Source organism: Scleropages formosus, chromosome 16, assembly GCF_900964775.1.
Source record: "Scleropages formosus chromosome 16, fSclFor1.1, whole genome shotgun sequence".
In the NCBI taxonomy this organism is placed as follows: domain Eukaryota; kingdom Metazoa; phylum Chordata; class Actinopteri; order Osteoglossiformes; family Osteoglossidae; genus Scleropages; species Scleropages formosus.
Genome location: NC_041821.1, coordinates 7,528,783 through 7,550,580, shown reverse-complemented (window position 1 = coordinate 7,550,580; position 21,798 = coordinate 7,528,783). Strand labels below are relative to the sequence as shown.

The window sequence follows — 21,798 nt, the reverse complement described above, 5'->3', positions numbered from 1 at the left end:
CTTCTCACATCTGGCCTGTCTCTAGGGTTTCCTGCTGTGAAGTGGCGCAGATGCCGATCTTCAAATCCACACAGACTTGTTTGTGAATTTTTCCCTGATATGTGTGTTTTTCAGTTTTTATTTGAGCACTGATAGACCCCCTGCTGTTAAGCATTCCGCTTGGTCTTTTTTTTTTTTTTTTTTTTTTTGGTTACAAATTGCTGTGTGTCTACGATGATTTTGGGCTTCGTCATGCTTTAGGATCGGTATCTGGACCCCTCTATTGTTGAAGCTGCTGAGCTGGGATGTTGCCACCTGTGATGTTTACCAGGAAACAAAGTGTTTTCTGCGCTGTCCTGTACACTGCTGGTTTATACTTTCCTGTCAGTGCAGGTTCATGGGCTCCTTCTAAGGCTTCATTGCAGGGTTTGCGTTGCTGATGCTGATGTCACGTAAATATGGAACCTGCGGACAGAGCTTGGCCTTGGCACCCACCTTCCGATACCTGTGCTGGAAGGGAGGGAGCCACTCGTGGACAGGTGGGCAGGAGCTCGACTTGCCAATCCAACATCACCAGGGTGGGGCATGAGAGAGCGCGTGTTACCTGCGCAGCCCATTGGACTTGTCTCTCGGACCGTGAATAATGGATTGGTTCTCTGGGTTTTGTTCCTGACTCTGTGAACAAAGGTTCTTGAAATCAATAATTAAACAGAACTAAACTATATTGTATTAAAGACATACATCACATACACAGTTGACTTGGCTCTTTGGTTAGGATGTCATGAGAACTGATTCTTTAAGCTGGTAGCCAATAGTGTAGTGGTAAGAGCTACTGCCTTTGGACCCAAAGGTCAGAGGTTCAGTTTAGTACCCTTGAGCAAGGTATTTACCCTAAACTGCTCCAGTAAGAAGAAAAAAAATTACCCAGCTGTATAAATGGGTAAATAATTGTAGGTACGTTAACATTGTAAGTCACTTTGGAGAGCAGCATCAGATAAATGAATAAATGGAAGCTGAATGTTTCGGAGAAAAAGAATGGAGTTGTGCGCTATGTATATTTGGTATGTGTACAGAGAGCACTCATCTGATCCAGTGAGTGCGAAGTTGCGCAGATGTTGTTGTTGCAGAACCCTACAGGTGGTGGTCTTGTGCAACCGCTTCTCACTCTGTAGCCGAGTGTGGACCGTGGGCCCTGTTTACGTGGAGCAGCCAGCAGTATACCAAAGGCAGCCCACACAAATGCAGGCACAGGCTGTCGTTTCATTAACATGGCACATCGCTCGTCTGTCAGGAACACGCAGGCCGCTGTTCGGCACACTGTGTTCTCGGGAAAACATGAAAGGGTTGTTTTTCCCATGAGGAGGTAAGCAGTGTATGGGCTCGGGTGTTGTTGTCCGAGGATTGCTCCTGCGGGGTGTGGCCGCTGGTGTGCTATGGGTTTACCTGTGCGGTCCGGTGCTTGGCAGCCGCTGAGTCGGTCGATCATCATACCCCACCAAGATGCTCTTCATGCTGCCAGCCCTGTCTCGAGAGCGATCTGGGGTGTCGGATGTGAAGGGGTGTGTCGGTCGATGTTGCCATGGCTACGGAGTAGCAGGGTTGCCATCTGCCTTGTTCCTCCGATACGCGACTGTTCAGTTGTTTCCCCTTGGATGGATTAATTTTTTAATCGCAGTGTGCACTTTTGGGATGAAGCCTTAATCCCCCATTTGAGATTGCTCTTGAGCATTTAGGGAGATGTTGGTAAGCCCTTGACTTGCGCTTGTTTCTTGGGACTCCTCCAGGTGTTGACTCACCCCCCTCCTTTTTTTCCTTCTAGTAGCTACCCAGTAGTGAGAGCTAAGCCAGCTGGCCTCTGAGCTTCTGCCTAGAGGAGTTTATTCTTGGGAGATCCAGCATCTGGTCCAGATCTTTAGTGTGAGAGGGAGGAAAAGTTGGCTGTTTATGAGTTGAGCTGTCTGCCAGCGACGAGCACTTTTGCTGGTCGTCGTGCTTTGGCAACCTGCTTCTCAAAGCCTGAAAATGAGGAGCTCCCAACACGGATCGCCACACCTTCTCAAGCACTTCAGAGCCCAGACCATAAGAGCTCGCGGGGCTCCCAGTTGAGAGAGAAACCCTCTGGCATTCAGGACGAGAGATTCCTTCAAACTGGAGGCTTTGCATGGCATTCCTCCGGACTCAAGGTTAAATTTCTCTGCATTGTCAGCATTCCAACCAATTATCTTGGTCTGATCATGTTCACAGGCAGTGTTGGGTGGTGCACGTGTGGTACATACCTTCACATTCTGATCTTAGCGTGTCTCCGTCCCCATGCCACCCCCCCCCCGCCCCGGTTGTACAGTGAGCTGGGTTTATTGGGACGTTTCCAATAAAAGCAACGCTTTGGGCTACATCTGTGCTTTTCTCGTGGCTGGTTTATAATCGGTGTCTTGCTTCTGGTCGTTAGCTGTGCTGAAATGAGCCAAAGTGTTTACATGAGTCCCTCACAACCAGCGTATCAACCATCGCTCTTGGATGTTGAGCCTCTTCTAGCCGCAAAGGTGAGACAGAATTCAAAATGATCATCCAAATGAGTTGTCTCCCCTCATCAGACCGTTTAAGGAAACGTATAGCAGTTGCCAGGTTGCGTCAGTACCCTCGTCGCCCTTGCTGCTTTCTAGGCAGGGTTGGAACAGCCGGTTCCCTACCGGTTCAGCTTGACACGTCTGCCTCGGACATTAGTAGAGGGGAGAGCAACGTGGCGTGAAGTCAGTCGTTTAGGATTTTAAAGTGTAATGAACGGTCACAATGCAGGATTCTTCCATCTGTCTGCAGAGACCGTTGTCAGCTGACGCTTGTACTCTCGTTGCAGCTATACAACTGTTCAGCCTTCACGGGTCGCGTAATGGCCCCCGGTCTGCCTGGCTTTATCGCACTGCTCGGGTGGAGCGAGTAAACGCCGAGATACGGAGGCGGTGGAGAGTGACTGAGGGACGTGTCCAGGGCGGTACGGGAGGGCGAGGAAGTGGGAGTGAATTGAAATTGCTTGATGGAGAGGGGGGGGGGACACAGCCTGTAAGTTCCGCTTCTGTTGTGCCAACCCCTGCCACTCCCCCCGCCAGTCTGCCATCAACTGACCATTCTCTTGGGATGGCCTTTGGGTGCATGAGCATATTCGTTTGGACTCGTGCTCTGCCAATTCCGAAATTCATTTGAACAAAGAAATGACACGAACATTAATCTTCCATATAGTTAATTTAATAAGTAATTCTCGTTGGCCGGTCAGATGCAGGGCTTAGAAAAGAGATTCATGCAAATTTCCTCAGTACACCACAGTAGTTTTATTTATAGTTGCACAAAATAGTTTTGTATGGATTTTGCATTCGGCATCCGCAAGCTGGGTGTGTGCTATATATTTCCTTGCAGGACAGGAGGTATCTGACACACACCTGCCATAGCGGAGCCCTCATTTCCTGTCGCCATAGGGTGGGACTATATTAAGACTATTCGTAGTCAGCATTGAGTACACAAACAAGGTACAATCCCAGGGGAAGGGAAGCACATGGAGACGCACAGACCCGCATGCATATACACACCCTAAGAGACACAGCGAAAGAGTGCCCGGCTGAAGACTCCGTGTGCTGCATTCTTACACCTGTCCCCGATTGAGCTGCTCCGTCCTTAAATACCTCTGCAGGCATTAGGATGGCAAAGTCAAGGTGACCAATGGTGCCAGGACCTGACCGAGGCGTCGCTGTCCAAGTCCAGGGGGACTTTATAGGGGTTGTGACGAACGACCTTACAGGACCCAGGTGGGAGGACTACGGAGAGTTGGGGGAGAGAGTGTTGGTGTCATTGTTGGCACTGGGTGGACACATTCCATACTCGCTCGAACTGGCAGGCGGGAGCATTCCTGCGGGGGGAGCAGTCCCGGCCAGCCACAGTCACACTACCAGCTGCTCTGAGTAGCCGCTTCGACACGTGATGTCGCTTTCCGGGCCTGCTTTAAAAGGGCCGTGAGCAGCTGGAGGCTGCACTCGCGGTGCTTGGACGCACGGTGTGAGGAGGGTCTGCAGCAGACGACCACCGCTAGGAAGAGCAGCAGCAGCAGTAGCCGCCAGCCTTGTGCCCTGCCCTGCCCTGCCCCTCGCTCTTCCACCAGGGCATGTCCCACTAGGCCAGAGCGGCGATGCTTCGGCATTGCCCCATTCCCGGCTTCGCCACGGCCGGCCCTCGGAGAAAGAGCCCCAAAGCCACCACGGCCGCCCCTGCCCTCCTGGAGATGGCCCCGGTGGTCCCCGGCCTGGAACTGGCGGAGCTTGCGGAGGCAGGCAAGGAGCCCCTGCCCCAGCACAAAGTGCTCAAGATCTTCAGCATTAACATCATCGCCCAGGGGCTGCCCTTCTGCCGCCGCAGGGTGAGTGCCCCCTAGGAGCCGCTTCCACGCCACCACTCGCACACTTCGTTCCTGTTCCTTTCCCTGTCGCGCGTTGCCATCTCCCGGTTCACAGTGTTACAGGTGAACTGCCGAGAGCGTGTGGCTCCTCTTCAAAGCTGTGACACTCTTAACTGAAGCGGCTGAGATTCCATAGGAGCTTCTCCCTCTGCGCTGGTTTGTCACTTCCTCTCGGGGCCATTCTTTTTGTTGTGGAGCGCCGCAGAGGGGTTCAGGCTTCATCTTGCTCTCAGCGCCATGCGTGGCCAACGGGGCCGGCTCTGAAATAGCGGTGACCTCGAGTGACGCATGTTGTCGAAACCAGCAGAAGTGCCTAGCGTGCTGCACTGCGAGTTACACCTCGGTTTCACCTTCCCTTTGTCCACACGCCCGTAGCCAGCCTGGTGTTATCTCCCCGGGGGCTGGAACGCCTGGGGGGGCTCGCCTTGTGTTAGAGAGAGTCACATTAGACAATGGGAGGGAGAGGGATGTTGTCCTTGACGAGCTCCTGAGTTGCGCTCTGCTCTTTGCGAGCTCTTTATTGCAGATGAGTGTAAGTCTGTGTTTCTGAAACGCTGGAAGTGAAGGTGCTTTGCACTGAACCGTGTTCCTTGCGCACGATCTACATTCCCTTCCTAGTGAAGTGTGGGGCTCTGACTGTGAAAAGAAATATACCAACTTCTAAAAATATATTAAGATAATGTACCCCGTGTTATGGGTTATATTTGGCAATTATTTTAAATTGCCACTGTCGTGTTAAATGGTGTCAAACACTAGCAGAGGTGAACGTTACTGGGGTTTTACAGTTTGCTTCCGGGAGCTTTTGGAGTTTTCCGAACCGTAGCAACGATCCCTTCTGCAGTGGCTTAGTGGTACAGTTAGGTTAGATTTTGACTTTGTGCCATCAGCGGTGCTGTATGTGTGCAGCTCCCCTAGGCTCAGCCTAGAGCCCTGTGGCCTGCCCTGCCACGAACAGCCCCCCCGCATGGGCTCGTTACCCTGAAGTCTGTGTGCCGAGCCCCTCCCAATCGGCCTCAGAGACCCCCAAAATTGCCCTTAAAAAGACTGGCTGTGACATGCCTATTTATAGTACAAATGCGAGGCGTGGCTCAAAACATATCGATATTGATTCAGGCGCAGTTGCTCAGAGCTCACGAGACTGCGGTTGGTGCCGAAATCGGGCATCTTAAGGGACGCCCACAACGCTTGCATCAGTGAGCATCCGGATTGTTGTAGGACCCTTCGGAATATCGCACATTGTCAACCGGGGCACAGCTAGCTTATGTGTGAACCTAAATTAAGGCATGTAATGGTGTGGAAAACAGGGAGTCGGGAGGGTAAAGGGCTAATCGGTTCGCCTGGTCACGTGCCGCATGGTGGGGGGGGGGAGCAGGATGGAAAGCTGTTTTTCCTTCCTGAGAAAATGGCATTAATTGTCACCGCATAGCCTCCGGGCGCATGCTTTATATTTAGTGTCTCGTCGCTCTATGCTGGAGTTCCGTGTTCGTGAAACTCCCTTAATGGATGCGAGCTCCCTCCGTCTGGGGCCGAGTCGTGGGTGCGTTTCATTAGGGCCACTGGTCCTTTTTATAGCCATTCCCTCGCTAAGGAGCCGGACCTGCTGCGGCTTTCATGCCCCCTGCACTTTTGACGTGAGGAGTCTCCGTCTATTAGAGCTCGTTGGGCTCAGGCACACGGAAAAGGCCAGGGCCATGGTTCTTATACCCTTGGCAAAGTTCTTTGTGTTGTGCAGAAGTGATTTATTAATTTATTCTCTCATATGCTGTAAGACTTTGGGAAGTTCAGTAAATCAGTTTCTGCTTTGCTTGTTCCCTTTCCGACCACCAAAACTTCAGATGATTAATTGTTGAAACTGTTATTTATAGCCAGCCATTGTAGGCTATATTGCTGAAACACATTAAATGGATACGTTGGTGGTGAAGTGAAGCAGGCGAAATTTTGAAGTGTCGAGGGGCTGCTGGACTCCTGTCAGCTGCTGTCTCAGCCCTGGAGTGTTCTTTTTCACGCTAGATGTTTATGTCACTTACAGAGGTTGGGAAGGAAAGCCTGGTGGCACAGCGGGGACCCACATGTGGAGCACTGGGCCAGTGTCTCTTGGAGTCACACCTCAGACACGTTTAAAATGGTCAAGGAGCAGGTTCCTTCACACAGTCCACCTTGAGGTTCTCCTCTTGTTGCGATTTGTCTGATATTCAGGTCTTCTCCCAGTAAGATAGATCCATGAGAAGTGAAAGCACAGGGGGGCTTCGTAAAGGACCAGCAAAGGTTCTGGGATGTTCTTCATTGTTCTCAACGGGTGTGGTTATAACTATCTGAGACTTTGTCTTCTCACACGGGAGTTCCAATCCCTCGCCTCAAGACTCCCCTTCATGTTGGGCAATTAAAGCAATCGATGTATGGTGACACCCAGAGAAGGCTGAGACAAGACCTTGAGGTGAGGGCGGTGGTGCGGTGGGACTTAAATTAAGCAGCAGATGAAGAGATAGTGGCGCTGGAGCCCTATCCAGTCTGCACCTGTCACATTCACCACCCTGGAGAAGAATGTGGAGGGCCATGTCAGGGCGGTCTCCGTTTCCTGGAACAGTTCTTTCACGCAGCTCTGAAATGAAACGAATCGCAGAATGTGATAATTCTGTGGTTTGGAAGTATGTAGTTAAGCTGTTAAGAGAGTAATTGTCATAATGAGACACTGGGAGGAGCTGAATGCAGGCGACACTGGGAGGGGATGAAGGAATAGCCCGGAGGGCAGTGGAGACCATAGTGGGATTTGAGGTCGAGAGAGCCCTGAGAGCCTCTCTTAGAAAGCCTGCCTCCAGCTTTTAGGAGCTGGGGTTGGGCTGGAATAGGAAAATACACAGAACAAAGGGGAAATCTGACCTCTCGTGTGTCCACCTGCTGGCCTTGTCATTGGTCTGCTGCAGGACATATCCGTGTGGATTTCCACCAGTGACGCAGTCCTGCTGGGAAACTCTTCACCATGGTGTTATTAGAGCCAGTCGACTGCAAAGACGTCTGCATGCGTCCAGGTGGCCCCTTATGACCAATGAGTCTAATACTTAAGGGTAAGCCCTCCAGTGTCGGTGACATCGGTCACATTAGTCTTAAATCGTCTCTCCGTGTTGGCACTTCATACAAAACCAGAAATGGTGTGTCGGGAAAGTTAACATCCAGGGTCACGCAAGGCCGGAAGGTCAACTGCAAAGCCACAGCAAGAAACCGGTAAAAACGGTGCTCCAACGCCCTATAGATAGGAGCTCCAGCAGCTGCTGACTGCTCAGTATCCTCCCACGTTCTCAACAATGGCCGGACTCTCTCCGTGAAATTGCAAAAGTTTCTCCGTGGAACTACACATCATTCCATCTAGCTCTCCAGGTGCATTTTTCAATGTCCAAAATGCGTTTGAGGCGTTTTCTGCCATTTCTTCTGTTGAAGGGTTTGAAAAAGCACTCTCAGCGGATATTAATTCTTATGACTCGAGCTGCCCTGGCACTGCGTTGCTTTTATAGTTGCGTTTCCGGCGTAATTCTTATTTGTGTTCATTTTCACATTGCTTTGCGTGTGTTATATTGTGTTACGTTTCATCCTGAAGGGCATGGCCTACGCGTGTTAAGCGCAGAAAGAATCCATTGCGATCTCAAAAATGTCTCAAAGCTTCAATCTGCTGAAAGCCTACCTCGGAGGTATGCCCCGTGCCCCGATATAAATAGCGAGGACCTGGATAGGGTTTCCAATTAAAACATGTCTGAGAAGAGTCGCACCGTTTCCCAGGCTCTGGTGCTCGCCCAGCTGCTGTGGAGATGGTTATCAGGAAGGGTTAGCTGCAAGGTGGGGCATTAGCGGGGCTCCTCTTGGGTTCCTGTCTTCTCACCCTCTTTCCCCCTCAGGACATACCTTCGAGTAAAGCGATCTGGACCAGCCCTTAGCAGCTGGGAGTGGTCCCCGTCTGTGCTTCGAGGCTATCGGCGGATTCCTTACTTTCCCATGGTTCCTTGGCCAACTTGGGGCAGTCACCAAAAACATTGCACCGCGCCGCAGTTGTGTTCTTGAAGAGCATGTTGATACAGGCAGACCTTGCGCAAAGGTGCCCGAGTTGTTGCCATGTTGCGGTTAGCACATGACTGCGGAACATGTGAAGTCGGTAGGAGAGCCGTGCACTTCGAGACTGTGGAGGGGGTAGGATGTTCAGAGAGCGTTCGCACAGTGTTGCTGGACAGTTCTGGCCTATGGAGCCATAGGGGCAGGTGGGCAGGGGTGTTCGCAGCTCATGGTCATGTGTCTGCATCGATCGCATTTCAAAAACAACTTCTCACCTTACACCTCTCCTCGGTTTCCAGGAGGTTTGGATAAAAGGGAGCATCCTATTTTTACTGCAAATGCTCCCTTTCACCTGGCCATTTTGTCACCCTCGATGTTGTCGAGTACCGCCTCCTAAATAGAGAGCGTTTTGATTCCATAATCCCCGGCGCCCTCGCCGCTGACCTTCAGGGCTCCTCTGCTTCTTATTCTTCTTGACGTTCTGTAAATGCAGCCAATTGGGTTATGCTGCCTCTGTGTGTAAACGGAAGAGAAGTCATGAGGTTACACAAGTTGTGTTCCCAAGGCAACACCCTGTCTGAACCAGGTTGGATGCTGCCCAGGGCACCAGTCTGACATCTTAGATTTACGTGGTAGCGTTCTTCTTGAGACGACGGGTAATTGTGGAAGGTGGCTGATGGTACCCGTAACGGGAAATTGAATGTTTGTTCTCTGCTGAAGACCGATCTCTCAGAAAGAACCGGTTCAAAGTTTTCCCATCAAGATTTTTTTTTTTTTTTTTTTTGTCTTTACCTTCCCGAATCTGTCGTGTGTTACAGTCTCTTAGACCTTCAGCGTACATAAGCTGTTTGTTGTAGTACAAAGCCCCGCGTAATCATCACAGTCTGATGAACTCTTGAAACGGAACACCGTTCTCCTTCCCTATCAGCCCTCCAGGCCCTTATTTAGCCAGCGGACTGAAACATCAGCATCGCCTGGGCTGGGGGGTTGTGGCATGGAGAAAGCTGACGAGGTAAAACCCACAAAGCGTGTGAACCAATTTCTGAGAGGCTCTTGAGAGGTGCAATACGCTGTAAACCCCTGGATTGTGGGTGTTAAGGGTAGAATCCCCCGTTTCCAGGCCTGCTCTTCCGGTGCCCTCGGCTGCTTATTTGCTGTAAGGCAACAAAAAAGACACACGTTAGAAGTTCAAACTTTGTTTCTCTCTACTCGTTTGGAGTTTCTTGCTGATTTCTCCTCATAGTGTGTTTTACTAGTTTACTTCACGTGACCACGGGCCGGGAGAACAAGAAACCCCCAGAGTAAGCCACGCATGGCGTTTGATTGCGAGGAGTGGTGGCCTGTCCTATCGAGGGCCCCCACGATGCTCGGTGACCTGACCCGAAAGGTTCCCGTGGCTCACGCTGCCCACCCCCCACCCCACTCCAACCCTCTTGAACCCCATGGCTGTGTTCCCGGGCCCCGTGGGGTCCTGTTGCCCTTGGGCTCCAAATAACATGGCGAAGGCATCCACCCCGGTCTATTCTCAGCCGCCTCGTTCCCGGGCAGCGACGGGCCGCCCGAGCAAAGAGGCCACGCTTCAGCAACTGACGACCCGAGACAGAAGCTCTAATTCACCTGCTTTGTGTCTGTGCCCTAAATCAACTCCCCCCCATTCAGTTTGCCTTTGAAAAGTTGTGGGGTGATAGGTGGCTGTGTATTTTGACTTGCCTGAGTGAACGGCTCTTAAGACTTAATAAAGGAGCCCAGCCCCCACCCCGCAATAAAAGTGCACATCAACTGTGGAGGGAAGTTGCTGCCTTCCCTCGGAGGTGTGTTTAGCCCCGGTCTTTGTGCACTGCCTAGCCGGTGTGTGGAGACACATCTCAGATGCCCGTAGAGCTGGTCTTTTCCAGAAGAGCTCTAGCACCCAGAGTGGAATGCTCCTTTTTTGTTTCCCTCAACCTCCAGCTGGGTGAATACGACTTCTCAACACTTTGGTCCGGCCCATTCTGCTCACCCCAGCCCCGATCGAGCAATAGGATTAGGATTAAGGCCATTAGCCTCTAGCCCTGCCTGCGATGTTCCACTGCTGGCCCATGAACACTGAAAGCCAGGCTTTATTTGTCAAACCCTGGTTTCTCAGTAACTGGCCCGCCCGTTTCGGAGCAGTCCTAAACCACCAAGAAAGGGATGGGTCCTAACGTAGAGATGACTGTCTTTGTTTGGGTCGTATCCTCACATGGTCTTTAGTGGTCGAGTGTTTTTATTTGGGTAGTTACCCCAAAGGCTCCCGACCCCATCTAACAGCCCTGTTCCTTTCCGCGCTCCAGCGTGGAAACCCGAGCCGTTGTACATTACGTGTGGTCCAGAACTTCCCTCCTGCCTCAAGCTGCTTGCAGTCAGCGGTAATTCGGTCGCCACTGGCCGGGGAACAGCCTCGAATGCCGGGCTGTAATAGATGCCCTCTCTGTCCCGTTTGTTTAATCTGTACATAAAACCAGAGTCCTCTCCGTGTGTGGTCCTGTTGGCGCTGCGAGGGGTCCGTCAGAGGCCCCCCTCTATCACGGCAGGTTCGTGCTTCTCATGCAAGGAATTGCAGCGGTCATGGGATCCGGAGGAGCGGCTGGCCGGGCACAGTTACAGCGCTGTGTGTTAGCAGCTAGCGGGAGGCCCAGCGAGAACAGGGCCCCAGAACCTCTTTTTGTGCCCTCAGTTTTAATGGCTTCTCTTCCATAAATCTACACTCGCACTCTGTTTTCCACATCTCCTTCTCATCTGTTACTGTGGTGTAATGTGTGTTAAAGGAATGAGATGTTTATGCTTTATTGGGGAATGCTTTTATCTAGCATTAGCTCTTTAATTCCTGGGGATTTTCTCTGTTAGATGTGTAGGCACACAATCCTTCACCACCTGTGCTGGTGCAGTCTCCTGGTACTTGCGCAGGGCTGAGGGTGTGCTCTTGAACAAGCTTACCTCCAAAAAGGAGTGTTAACCTACTGTGTCTGTATTTTAGAGTGATGATCTGGAAAGGCTCTTCAGGGTAACATTAGCATGTGTATGTGTGAGAGCGAGAGAAGAGTGTTTGGGGGGGGGTGAGTGGATATCTGGGAATCCTTTGCTCTGCCCAATCATGGCTCCCTCCTATAAAGGGCCTGGAACCCCAACCCCCAAAGCATCTCGCCCACCTTCCCAAGACCCACCCTGCAAGCAGCCCAATGGGGAAACTGCCTCATTTGCTGCATGATGCTTTGCTAGAGCTCCACATGGCCATCTCCGGGGGTAAAATAAGTCCAGTTAAAGCACCGCACTCGGCTGTGGGTTCCAAACCGTCAACCAAGTGCGGTCATCTAGCAGTAAACTTTTTCAGAGACATGTGGTGAACCGTGATGATGTGTTAAGTCACAGCTCACTGTCCTGATCTGTTTTGGTAGGGACTGTGGGGTTGCTCCTCATGTACGCACATTGACTGGGGGAGTCTGTGGTCCATTGCTACCTCTGAGAGGGAGGAGTCCAGTTTCTCGCGTCCCATGGCGCAGGTGAGCAGGTTCCCCGAGGCCTCTCGGCTCTAACGCTCTTCCCACACAAACTCGGAGTTGAAAGGCTGTTAAGCCCAGCGGCCGCTCAGCATTTCCTCGCACGCTTTGGATCTGGATGAATAGCTCTTCATTAGGTCTGCTGCCGGAGGGTGGGGAAGGGCCACTCTTGGCACTTCGAGCACTTCCTGTCTGCCTCTGTCCATCTGTCCTTTGACTTTTCCCTCTTACGGCGTCTTTCCAAGTGATGGCCTCATGCCCTTCTGGTACCTATTACTCTTAAACCTGGGACTTCTCAGTGTTTGCTTAGACGCAAGGCCCTAAGGATGTATCCAGCTGCTGCTCTCCTCTGTAAGGCCAGGACAGGTGATCTTGCAGAGGAATGGAGTCAGCAGAAGGCCCCCCCACTCAGGCTGACTTGATCTCATCAGCTTGTAGAGGAATGCAGCTCACCATGCACCCCCCCAGCCTATTAATAAAGCGGCAGGGCTGAGGCCTGCTTGGGCAGCGCACGTCTCGATGCACGCCCCACGTACGTCCTGGTAGCATGGCACTCCGCCCTGCAGTATTAACACCGTGCTTTACGTTTTAGCGGAGCACTTTTTCTAATGAAAACTCTCTCCGGTGGGCCACATCCTCTGATTCCCCTCCCCCACCATGTCCTCTGCGACTTGTATCTTGGATCCGCATGTTTTATTATACCCAGAGCCAGTGTGCTGAGCCATCCAGAAGAGTTATTTGTTTTCTATAAGGACTTGAGCACACCGGTGTTGCCTGGACACTCGGCTGCCTATTAATAGTTTCCTCTCACTGCCTGGGCCTGCGGGGCACGTGGATCGCTTCCAGTAATGTCCCCTACCCTGGTCCGACCTGCTGACTCTCCCCAGCTGTGCATCCCGCTCCTTGATTGGCTTAAGAGGTGCCTATCCTTACGTCACGGAAACTATATGTCGTGTCCCTCAAGTCCTGTATGGTCCCTCCGTGTCCCCATAGACAAGTGTCTTTCGTCGGCAACTCGTCCTGGTTCTCCAGAACTCCACCTCGCCTCGGAGCATCGGCCGGGTGTTCGGGTGCAGAGTCCAGTCCCAACGGGCTGGAAGCCTCGACTTCATTCACATTTGAACATCGGCGTACTTGTGCAAGCGCTTTTTTGTGGAACGACAAACACGGTACAAGCACCATGGGATGTGTATTTACTGGACATCATGCGGAGCTCTTTCCTGCTGGAGTTGTTCTTTCTGTCTGAAAATTTGTACTTTTACACATCAACATCTGCTCTGTGCTAGAAGATTGGTTGTTGCATTAGCTGCCTTGGTAGGTCGGCGATGTCCCAGCATGCCCAGGGAGCGCGTTCCATGCCGAGTGGTGGAATAGGAGGGACTCTGCACGTTCCGAGTGCTGCGTGTTCCCGAGCAGGGCGTGGACCTCCGATGAATCAGAGGCTCCGATGAGCCTGCAGTGTCAGCTGCCGGGTGCTGTTCTGGCTTCTCCTTTCCTCTTTGGTCTTTACCGCAAAGGAGGATGGGATACATGAGTCATTGTAGAGTTTTGATTAAAGATTCAGAGCGTCACAATTCCAAAAGCGTCCTGCTGATAGCCAAAGTTGAAATCTGCGGACTGTGCGGTCAGCTGTCCTTCACTTGTCTTCCCAAGACTTCAGTCATTTATCATAATATGCCCACTGCAGTAAATTCATGTAAATGGGGTCTTTTAGCTAACGGTATCTTGTTCGAGTGTGTATCTATGACCTCGGCCACAGTTTGAAGGTCACAAAGGTCAGCATGTGGTAAGGAGGTCTGATTAGTCTGGTTAGAGGGGGAGCAGGTGGCAAAGTGGTTAAGATGATGGATTTTTAATATGAAGGTTGCTGGATCGAGACGCGCTCACTGTGACTGTAAGTGACCCGATGGGCATTGCCTAAGTAACTAATTAATAGTCTTTAAGATCTGATATTTTAATAACAGGCCACAGAGGACAACATAATTCTGGCGACAGCCATGACTTGGGAATCACAGGGGTCTTTTATGGCTGTTATATCCTTTTCCAGACAAGTTAAAAAGGAATGTCAGTATGTGAACCTTCTGCACTTTGCTGAAGTTGTGTAAATTCATATTTGTCACCTAATTAAAGTCAATGTGAAATTTTCAGAACAATCGAGTCTGCAGTTTGTCTTAGACTCATTTTAGGGTTTTGATATGATGAAACACAGATTCAGGTAGAGAAGTAGCAGTTATCTTTCTTTTGATTTCCGTGCTGAAAATAATAGAAATAATTAATGTGAAATGTATCACAGGCATTTGCTACCTGCCAGATTGCCAGATTCCGCTTCTCATATTTTTTGAAGAGTAGCTCTCATAACTAATGACGTTGTAATTACATTTGCCATACTGTGAATTGGTAATTCAAGTGCATGAGTTTTAATAGTGAAATGGACTGAATATCAACCTGTACATTCAGCTCTACCCATACAAGTATATTTTACCTGTTCAGATGCGGTAATTTACAGCGATGCAGGAGAATTCTGACCCGCCTTGTCTAATAATGAGGTAATGCTGCAGTAAGGCCACCTACCCACGGCTTAGTGACGATGCAGGGAAACCAGCTGCTCTTTTTTTCTTTTTTTTTTTCAAACCAGACGCACAACTGAATTTAATTTCCAGCAGTTCCCATGCCAACAGATGAGCCACGCTGTGCCTGGATCGCTGTGCCTGGATCCCTGTGCCACCTCTGCTGTGGTTCGAATGGCTGGTTTGTGCATCAGTGGGTGGGTGGAGGGGCTTCGATAGAGGAAATATCCTTTACAGTTTCTCTCTCACCCTGATGCGTCATGTCAGGTTTTATCCTTGTGCTGCTGTCTTTAGATGTTCACCCAAGAGATTAATTGATTCATTATGTCAGCCTCCGTCTGTGCGACACCACATACAGGGGCCAGTGGCATGAGGAAACAAGTGCTTCTGCCTCTGAATGGGCAGCAGGTGGTGTAGTGGTTATAGCTGCAACCCAGGTTCAAGCAAAACCTCCTGCTGTGACACTCTTGGTCAAGGTAACTATCCTGAATTGCTTTAGTAAAAACGATCTCACTGGATACGTGAGTATATTATATTAATAATTAAGTCATTCAACATTGTCAGTCACTTTGGAGAAGCGTCTGCTAAGTACGTGAATGAGAATAACTGAAATAGAATGATTTAATGGGTTGTTTTTGACAACCTTGTCATTGTGGCAGTTTCACTTTTGCTGTGGCATCCAGTGAGATTAACCCCCTGCAGGTTATGGGTTTGTAATCCAAATGGCACATCGCGGTTATGTGCCGCCATCAGTTGATACGCAGTCAGAGAGAGGCTTTAGTGATCGCAGCAGGGCAGCTGATCTTCTCTTCTGCTTGTCGTGATGGTGCGGGGGCTGACGCCTGGTCTTTAGGCAGAAGGTGGTCCTTGAGACCATGGGGGAGGAGTCTGAACGGGTATGTCCAAGACACCTTTCACCTCCCATCAGGCAGCTTTGTGTGGAAGCAGCTCTGTTGTTCCTCTCATCCATCACCTTTCAGTGCCTGACCTTTGGCCTTTGGTTAGGTCCGTGGAGATGCTCTCATGGCTCCTGTTCCCCATCCCTGCAGTCTGTCTGTACTGGAGGAAGAGTGTAAAGACACCTGTGACCCCGGCTGTGTCTCTCCCCGAGGAACCCTTCACCCGAGAGAGCTCAGAGGATCCAAGTGGCTGTCAGTCCGGTCTCTCCCTCCCAGGGTGCAGCTGGAGCGATTGCGTAACGACAGGCTGCGGTATCGATGCTCCCGCTGTCCGGGAGAGCGAGGTTATTAATGACATGTTTTCAAGACAACCTTTGAGTGGGTAATGAAAAGCACAAATGAGTTTATGGAAGATGAAAGGCCTGGCGTAATGAAGAAATGGCCCCATCAACTGAGTCACCGCCATCGTTTTGTGGAGCAGAGCTGCCAGCATGAATGAGCTCTTTTCAGGTACGAAAGGAGCAGGGGCAGCGCCTCAGAGCAAGGGGACAGAGTTCCGTCTCTAAGGGACATTTTGAACCCGGCTATGGCGACGTGCTTCGCATTTGCGCGTTGGAACGTCCTCGGTCAGCTGTGTTGGACTGGGGTCGAATCCCGGTCGAACCCTGGCTCTTGCGTTCAGGACAGGGCGTCTTGAGACAACAGGCCCCATAGCTGCTCCACGACTGTGAGAAGGCGCTAAGTATATGTAGATGGAGAGACCTTTCCAGATGTGTTTTTTTTTTTTTTTTTAATGAAATCTGGAACCTGGTTACTGCTGGACGCAAAACACACACACAAACACAGCTTGAGCACAAGCTCCCCATTACTTATGCCAAGCCTTTTTTCTGTCTTTGTTCATCATTGCACATTGAGCGTTTCTTCTTAAGCGTTGAGTGGTCCGCTTCCTTGACCGAACCGCAGCCTCCCCTGCCGCCGCCGCCACTTCCTGCATTCAGATCCCACCATCAGTATGTAAAGTCACGCAGCCCTTTGTTTGCCTCGCTGTACCCAGTTGGTTTCCATCACGCCGTGTCCTCATTTACACGGAAAAGTCGATAGAAAGGAAACATTCTGAATAACAACATTACATTACAATCTTTATTTCATTAGGCGAGTGCGCCCTCAGGCTCTGCACTGGATATTTACTGCAGGTTCCAGGTGCTTTACTGTGCCGCTACCGTGATTCCGCTGCCTCGGGTTTGAACCGACTGGCTCCCGCTCGGTTCCGTGCCCTTTGGACCGAGCTCCCGAAGCACAGCACCCTGGCGGATAAGAAGAATAATCACCGGCGGGTATTTTAATGAAGGAAAGTGGTATCAGAGGCCTGATTAAAAGGCTTTGTTCCGTATCTCATTGTGCCAACTTAATTTTTTTTTCCCCCTCTTATTTATGTGTTTTTTTTTATTGCAAGATAAACGGCCCCAATCGTAATATTGGACAAGATATTACTACACTGCTGAGTAGTTTTTTCCCCCAAAATCCAATTTATAACCCTAGCCCTCTAATCTCACATTGCTCTGAATGAAAAGTGGTTTGAAGGAGAAAATTGGTACAAGGAACCTCACTTGACGGGCAGCAAATCACAGCGCACTGGGACGGCTGGCAGGAGCTGGAGATTGGAGCATCTCCCTCCGTTCCAGGGGTCTGGAGTGGGCCTGGCGCGTGCCAGCTGAATGCTCCTGTGCGCCGAATACCGTGGTTTACACTGCTTCTCAACCGTGTGCTCTCACTCACACACACAGTCACACAGACACACGCAGAAAAGTCCATTTTTGCTCTTTCAGTTTATTACAAGCCGGCCGACTTTAAAGTGTTTCATGCTTTGGAGGCATCCCCACAGGATCTCTTGTCATGGGTTTTATTGTCCATGTGGGTACTGTGAAGAACACACACAGCAACAGGCAGATGGGAACAACATGTGTGGCATCCGGCTTGATGAACAAAACAGTCTCCCGGCAACCGTACCCCCAGCACCTTCCTGTTGACGGGACGAGCAGCATGTCGTTTGACCTAGAAACACTGAACTCGCACACAGCCACGTTGCACTGCCGCTGGAGAGTTATATCTATGCTAATATCTCACTGTTGGCGTGACACACAGACAAGCTTGTGAACCATTTATCTTTGGGACGGGTGGGGGGGGGTAGTCGTGTTGCAGATGTAACCTTTGCTAACCTCCAGGGTCAACCGGCAGGACGGTAAATGTCACGCTTGGAGTGTTGATCAGATGCCATGCTTAACATGTAGCTAACCACACTTTTTTTCCTTTCTTTTTCCCCTCATGTTCTCTGTGCCTTTGTTGGACACCCCCCCCCCCCCCCCACCATCCCTATCTCAGGTAAGATGATGATGTCTGATGCATGTGGTAGCCGACCGCAGAAACCCGTAGTCTCTCAGATGCCACATTCTTTGGCTTCTGTATTTTTTTCTGTAATTTTCATTTTTTGTTTATTGCTTTACAATGGAGTACACAGTAGTTGCTCGTGTTACACAGTCATTACATACAGTTACCTTTTCGGGATTGTACTGCAGTGCAGTGGCACAGTGCGAACACCAGGGGGCAGTGAAGGCAGGGGAGAGAGAGAGAGAGAGAGAGAGAGAGTGTGTGTGTGTGAGCGAGCGCGTAAAGCCCTCCTCCCTCCTGGACTCCCAGGTCAGTAGATCCCTGGGCTTTATTCAGCCAGAGCCCTCCTCCATTCTTCTCCCAGGTTCCCCCGTCAGCATCCCGTCCATTTAATAGCAGGTCCGTCTGAATTAGGTAGATAATTAGCTGGTGAGCGGCACAGTATTGATTGGATTAAATGGGGGACCCCCAAGGAGGCCACTCCCCCAGTAATTGTTTAGCTTCTCTAGTTTATCCTCTTTATGGCTTCTGTTTGACTGCAGCCTTGTGTTAGCAGTGGCCCTTTGTGTGTATGTGAGCGCGTGCGTTCAATGCCGCCATCAACATGTGCACACGCAGGCGTTCACAGCCTTGACGGTTTGGCCGTTGTTATGACGACTGTACGCGAGGCGATCGATCCTGTGTCGGGATATTGCAGGATGTTGTGTGTCCTGCTGTAACAAATGTTGCATCAGGGCCCATTAGGGAACCATTACTTGAGTAGGATACGTGAAGTGCAGTTTACCGCTGTAGTCAAGGGGACTGAGTCATTTCATTGGTTAAAAACTGCTTCTTCGCATGTTTAACTAGTATAGTTTTTATTATTATTGATTATTTGTTTCGCTGATGTCTTTGTCAGGGTTTTTACAATGTGAGCTTTGTACACTATGCTACTGATAATGAATGGCTTAATCATACAGCTGGGTAAATTCACAGCAAGTACTTTGCTCACGGGTACTATAACAGGTGGTGGGATTTGAACCCAGCTCTAACCACTATGCCACTCGATTTTGAGGAGATGACTAATTTTGATTCAGCCCGCATTTTTTGATGGAAAGATGATAGCTGTACCACCAGACCGCCTGCTGACCACAGTTAACTGTAAAGTTTGGGGTAGCAGGTATGGTCCTCAAACACAACCCCCCACCCCCCGAATGTGGATGATCCTTCGTGGTTACGGCTGTGTTTTCACATTGGTGCTCACAGGTTGACGGCCAGTCATTGCAGTCGCTCATCTCTGCCGATGTATCGTAACTCTTGACCACTGTGCTGATCAGAACATCCATTCACCCTCGGTCACCATGTTTTACTATGTTTCCGTACTCTATAACCCTCTCCCTTATTACGCCGCTTTATGGACACGTGGTGCTGTATTGTCAGTAGATGATTATGTGGGATTGAGCAGTCGACAGCGGTGTTCTCACGCGCAGTCATGACGACCACTGACGCGACCAGGTCACTACAGTGGGAGGGAAACACAGTGTGCTAATGAGGGTGGGCTGGCGAGCAGGACCCCCTGTCGCGTTGGATGTCACTGTAACGTGTGGAGCTCCACAGTGCTGCTGAGTAACGTCACACTCCCTTCTCTTTTGTCTGTGTGTGTGTTGGGATAGGGTTGAGAACAGAACATTCAAGTGCAGGTCTCTGTAGGTCTGTACTGATCCTCCGCTCTGTAGTGATTGTGTGTAACTTCAAATTCTTTCTGCTCTAGAAGTGCTCCATGTAACTATGACCACATGTCCCGGGCCTGTTTAACCCACAGATCTGGTGTGTACACTACGTCCAAACACATTGTTACATGAAGCCCTGGGAGTTACAACACATACCACCTAATGGACCTCTTCAAAGGGCCATGTTTAATAATAATAAAAAAATCCAGTGGTAAAGCGGCAGGTCTTTTTATGTAGCAGTTCGGTTATTTGGACTTTACAGCTCTGAAAAGCAGGCAGGCCCTGCGTCATTACCGAGCGGTCGACCTGTTCTCCAGCTGCGCGGTCATTAAAAGTTGACTCCTGGCAGCGCAGCGAGGTGGACGAGCGGAAGCTCATTACGACGGTGGCGAGAGCATGAAGCCCGATCGCAGCGACGGCACCTTGAGGACCTGTTTTGGCGCCAATGTGGCCCTGTGGGAGTGTGTTGCTGTGACGCAGCGAGGTCACCGGTACACTGCTCCGTGACTCATCCCACGATGCCGTGCCGCTCTGGAGTAGGCACACTGGAAAACAGCGCGTGAAGTATCCAGCAGTGCTCGGGTCCACGTCTCAGTTCGTGTGTATTTGCGCGTTCGCCCGTTATCTTTGCGCCCGTCTGCACGGTTGAGATGGATGAGCGACTGGTTATTTATAGCATGGCTCCATTAACAGCAGGGATCGCTTGGGGCCCTTCGCTGTGTGAAATGTTGATGCCATCGCTCTCTGTCGTCAAAGCTGCTCTCTGTCCGCATAGCAGGTCACTCTTTGTCCTCTGTTGGACCTGAGCTGGTTGGACTTGGCTGGACACACGGACCTCTACCTCCTTCAGTGGGGAACATCCTGTGTGGAACCTGTGTGGCCTCATTATCGTATTATTTGCTCGTGGTCCTGAACTGACAACGTGTGTGACTTGGCGACGGGTGTCCCATTGATGTTTGTGCTCAACGTGTAACACCGTCCACTCCACCTGCAGTACGAGAGCGTGGGCCAAGTGCGCCGCCCCAGGGCACCGTATTCCTCTGTCTGTCATCGGCTGCGTTTTATTTACACAAACCTTGTTTTGGTTAGAGTGCTTTCTTTGTCATTCTGTACAAGTTCCTTTTCATTTACAGTGACTATCAAGCAAAACTGTCAATATTCTGATGGTGCAGAGGAGAAACAACAGAAGGAAACAGTTTACAAAATGAAAAAATAGAGCAACATGAAAATATATTGTAGTGTATATTATTCAATATTAGTATTTAACACGAATATGTGAAATTAATGAAGGTTCTTTTATACTAAAAAGCGTTCATTAATGCTATTAGTTTATATGATAAGAGTGTCGGGGTTTTACAACCAAAGACAAGGTCATTGGAACAGAACCCTGTGTCGGTCAAGGACGACCTGGCCTACCAAAGGTTCGAGTCGCCTAAGCTGTGCTTGCCTATTAGCCAGCCCTCACCGCTGAGCCCTTTCCCAAACAGGCTCCACGGTATTCTCCTGGTTGGCCGGCAGGTTCCGGGTTTGACCCCTCGTGGGGAACGCTGCCCCTGCTGGTCCTGCTGCTCTGCTACGGAGGGTTTAACCCCAGACTGCCGAGGAGTCGCGGGACCCATCTCGAACAGGCCGGGGCACAGGGATGGCTCATTGGTGACGGTGCGGGTTCCTAGTTGGAGGAACGGAAGGCTCACGGAGGTCTGACTGGCCCTTGGGGAGGCACTGTGATTGGCACACCCTGGCTAGCGCCATCCTGTGGGCAGACTGTGTTGTTCAGAGTCATAGCCACCGCACCGTGGTGCTTCTCCTGGACAATCACAGGCAGGAAAACATACAATTACTGCTTTTCTTCAAAGGTTTGGGACTGTGTCTGTTGGACAAGCGTGACCACGACAGCCTAGCTTGTGCACAGCACACATCATTAGCCGTGACATCACACCGCACGCTTTCTCCAGCGCTACCGCTACGGTGTCATCCCGTTTCATTTCTGTTTGTTCTTCTCCAGTCTTTAATGTTATTGTCTGCAGGCAGAGGGAACCACGTTCTGCTGCAGTTTGAAGAGCTCCTGCCATGTTGCACCCGTGTAAAATGAAGCTCTTCTGAGGATCCGATGCTGCCCTTTCGTTAAGATGTGCTCTCCAGAACATGCAGTGGGGCTTGTGACGCAGGGATAACGTGTACTACAACATGCATAATGGCCGAACTGCACTTGAGTGATGAGTGTTTGAGCTCCAACTCAGCCCATTCAGACAGGTCCTGGTACAGTAGATCTAG

General features: G+C 50.5%; 2 protein-coding genes across 2 annotated transcripts in view; both read left to right on the top strand.

Annotated features, from left to right (window-relative positions):
• Window positions 1-3,739, top strand: part of LOC114912451 (F-box/WD repeat-containing protein 7-like) — a 58,461-nt gene extending 54,722 nt beyond the window's left edge. The window contains exon 3 of the mRNA XM_029259289.1: window positions 3,656-3,739. Coding sequence (XP_029115122.1) covers window positions 3,656-3,739 — 84 coding nt within the window. The remainder of the gene's footprint in view (window positions 1-3,655) is intronic.
• Window positions 3,740-3,946: 207 nt separating this feature from the next.
• The window catches only part of LOC108924513 (F-box/WD repeat-containing protein 7), a 54,307-nt gene continuing 36,455 nt past the window's right edge, over window positions 3,947-21,798 (top strand). The window contains exon 1 of the mRNA XM_029258933.1: window positions 3,947-4,375. Within this exon, the coding sequence (XP_029114766.1) occupies window positions 4,148-4,375 (228 nt within the window). The 5' untranslated portion in view covers window positions 3,947-4,147. The remainder of the gene's footprint in view (window positions 4,376-21,798) is intronic.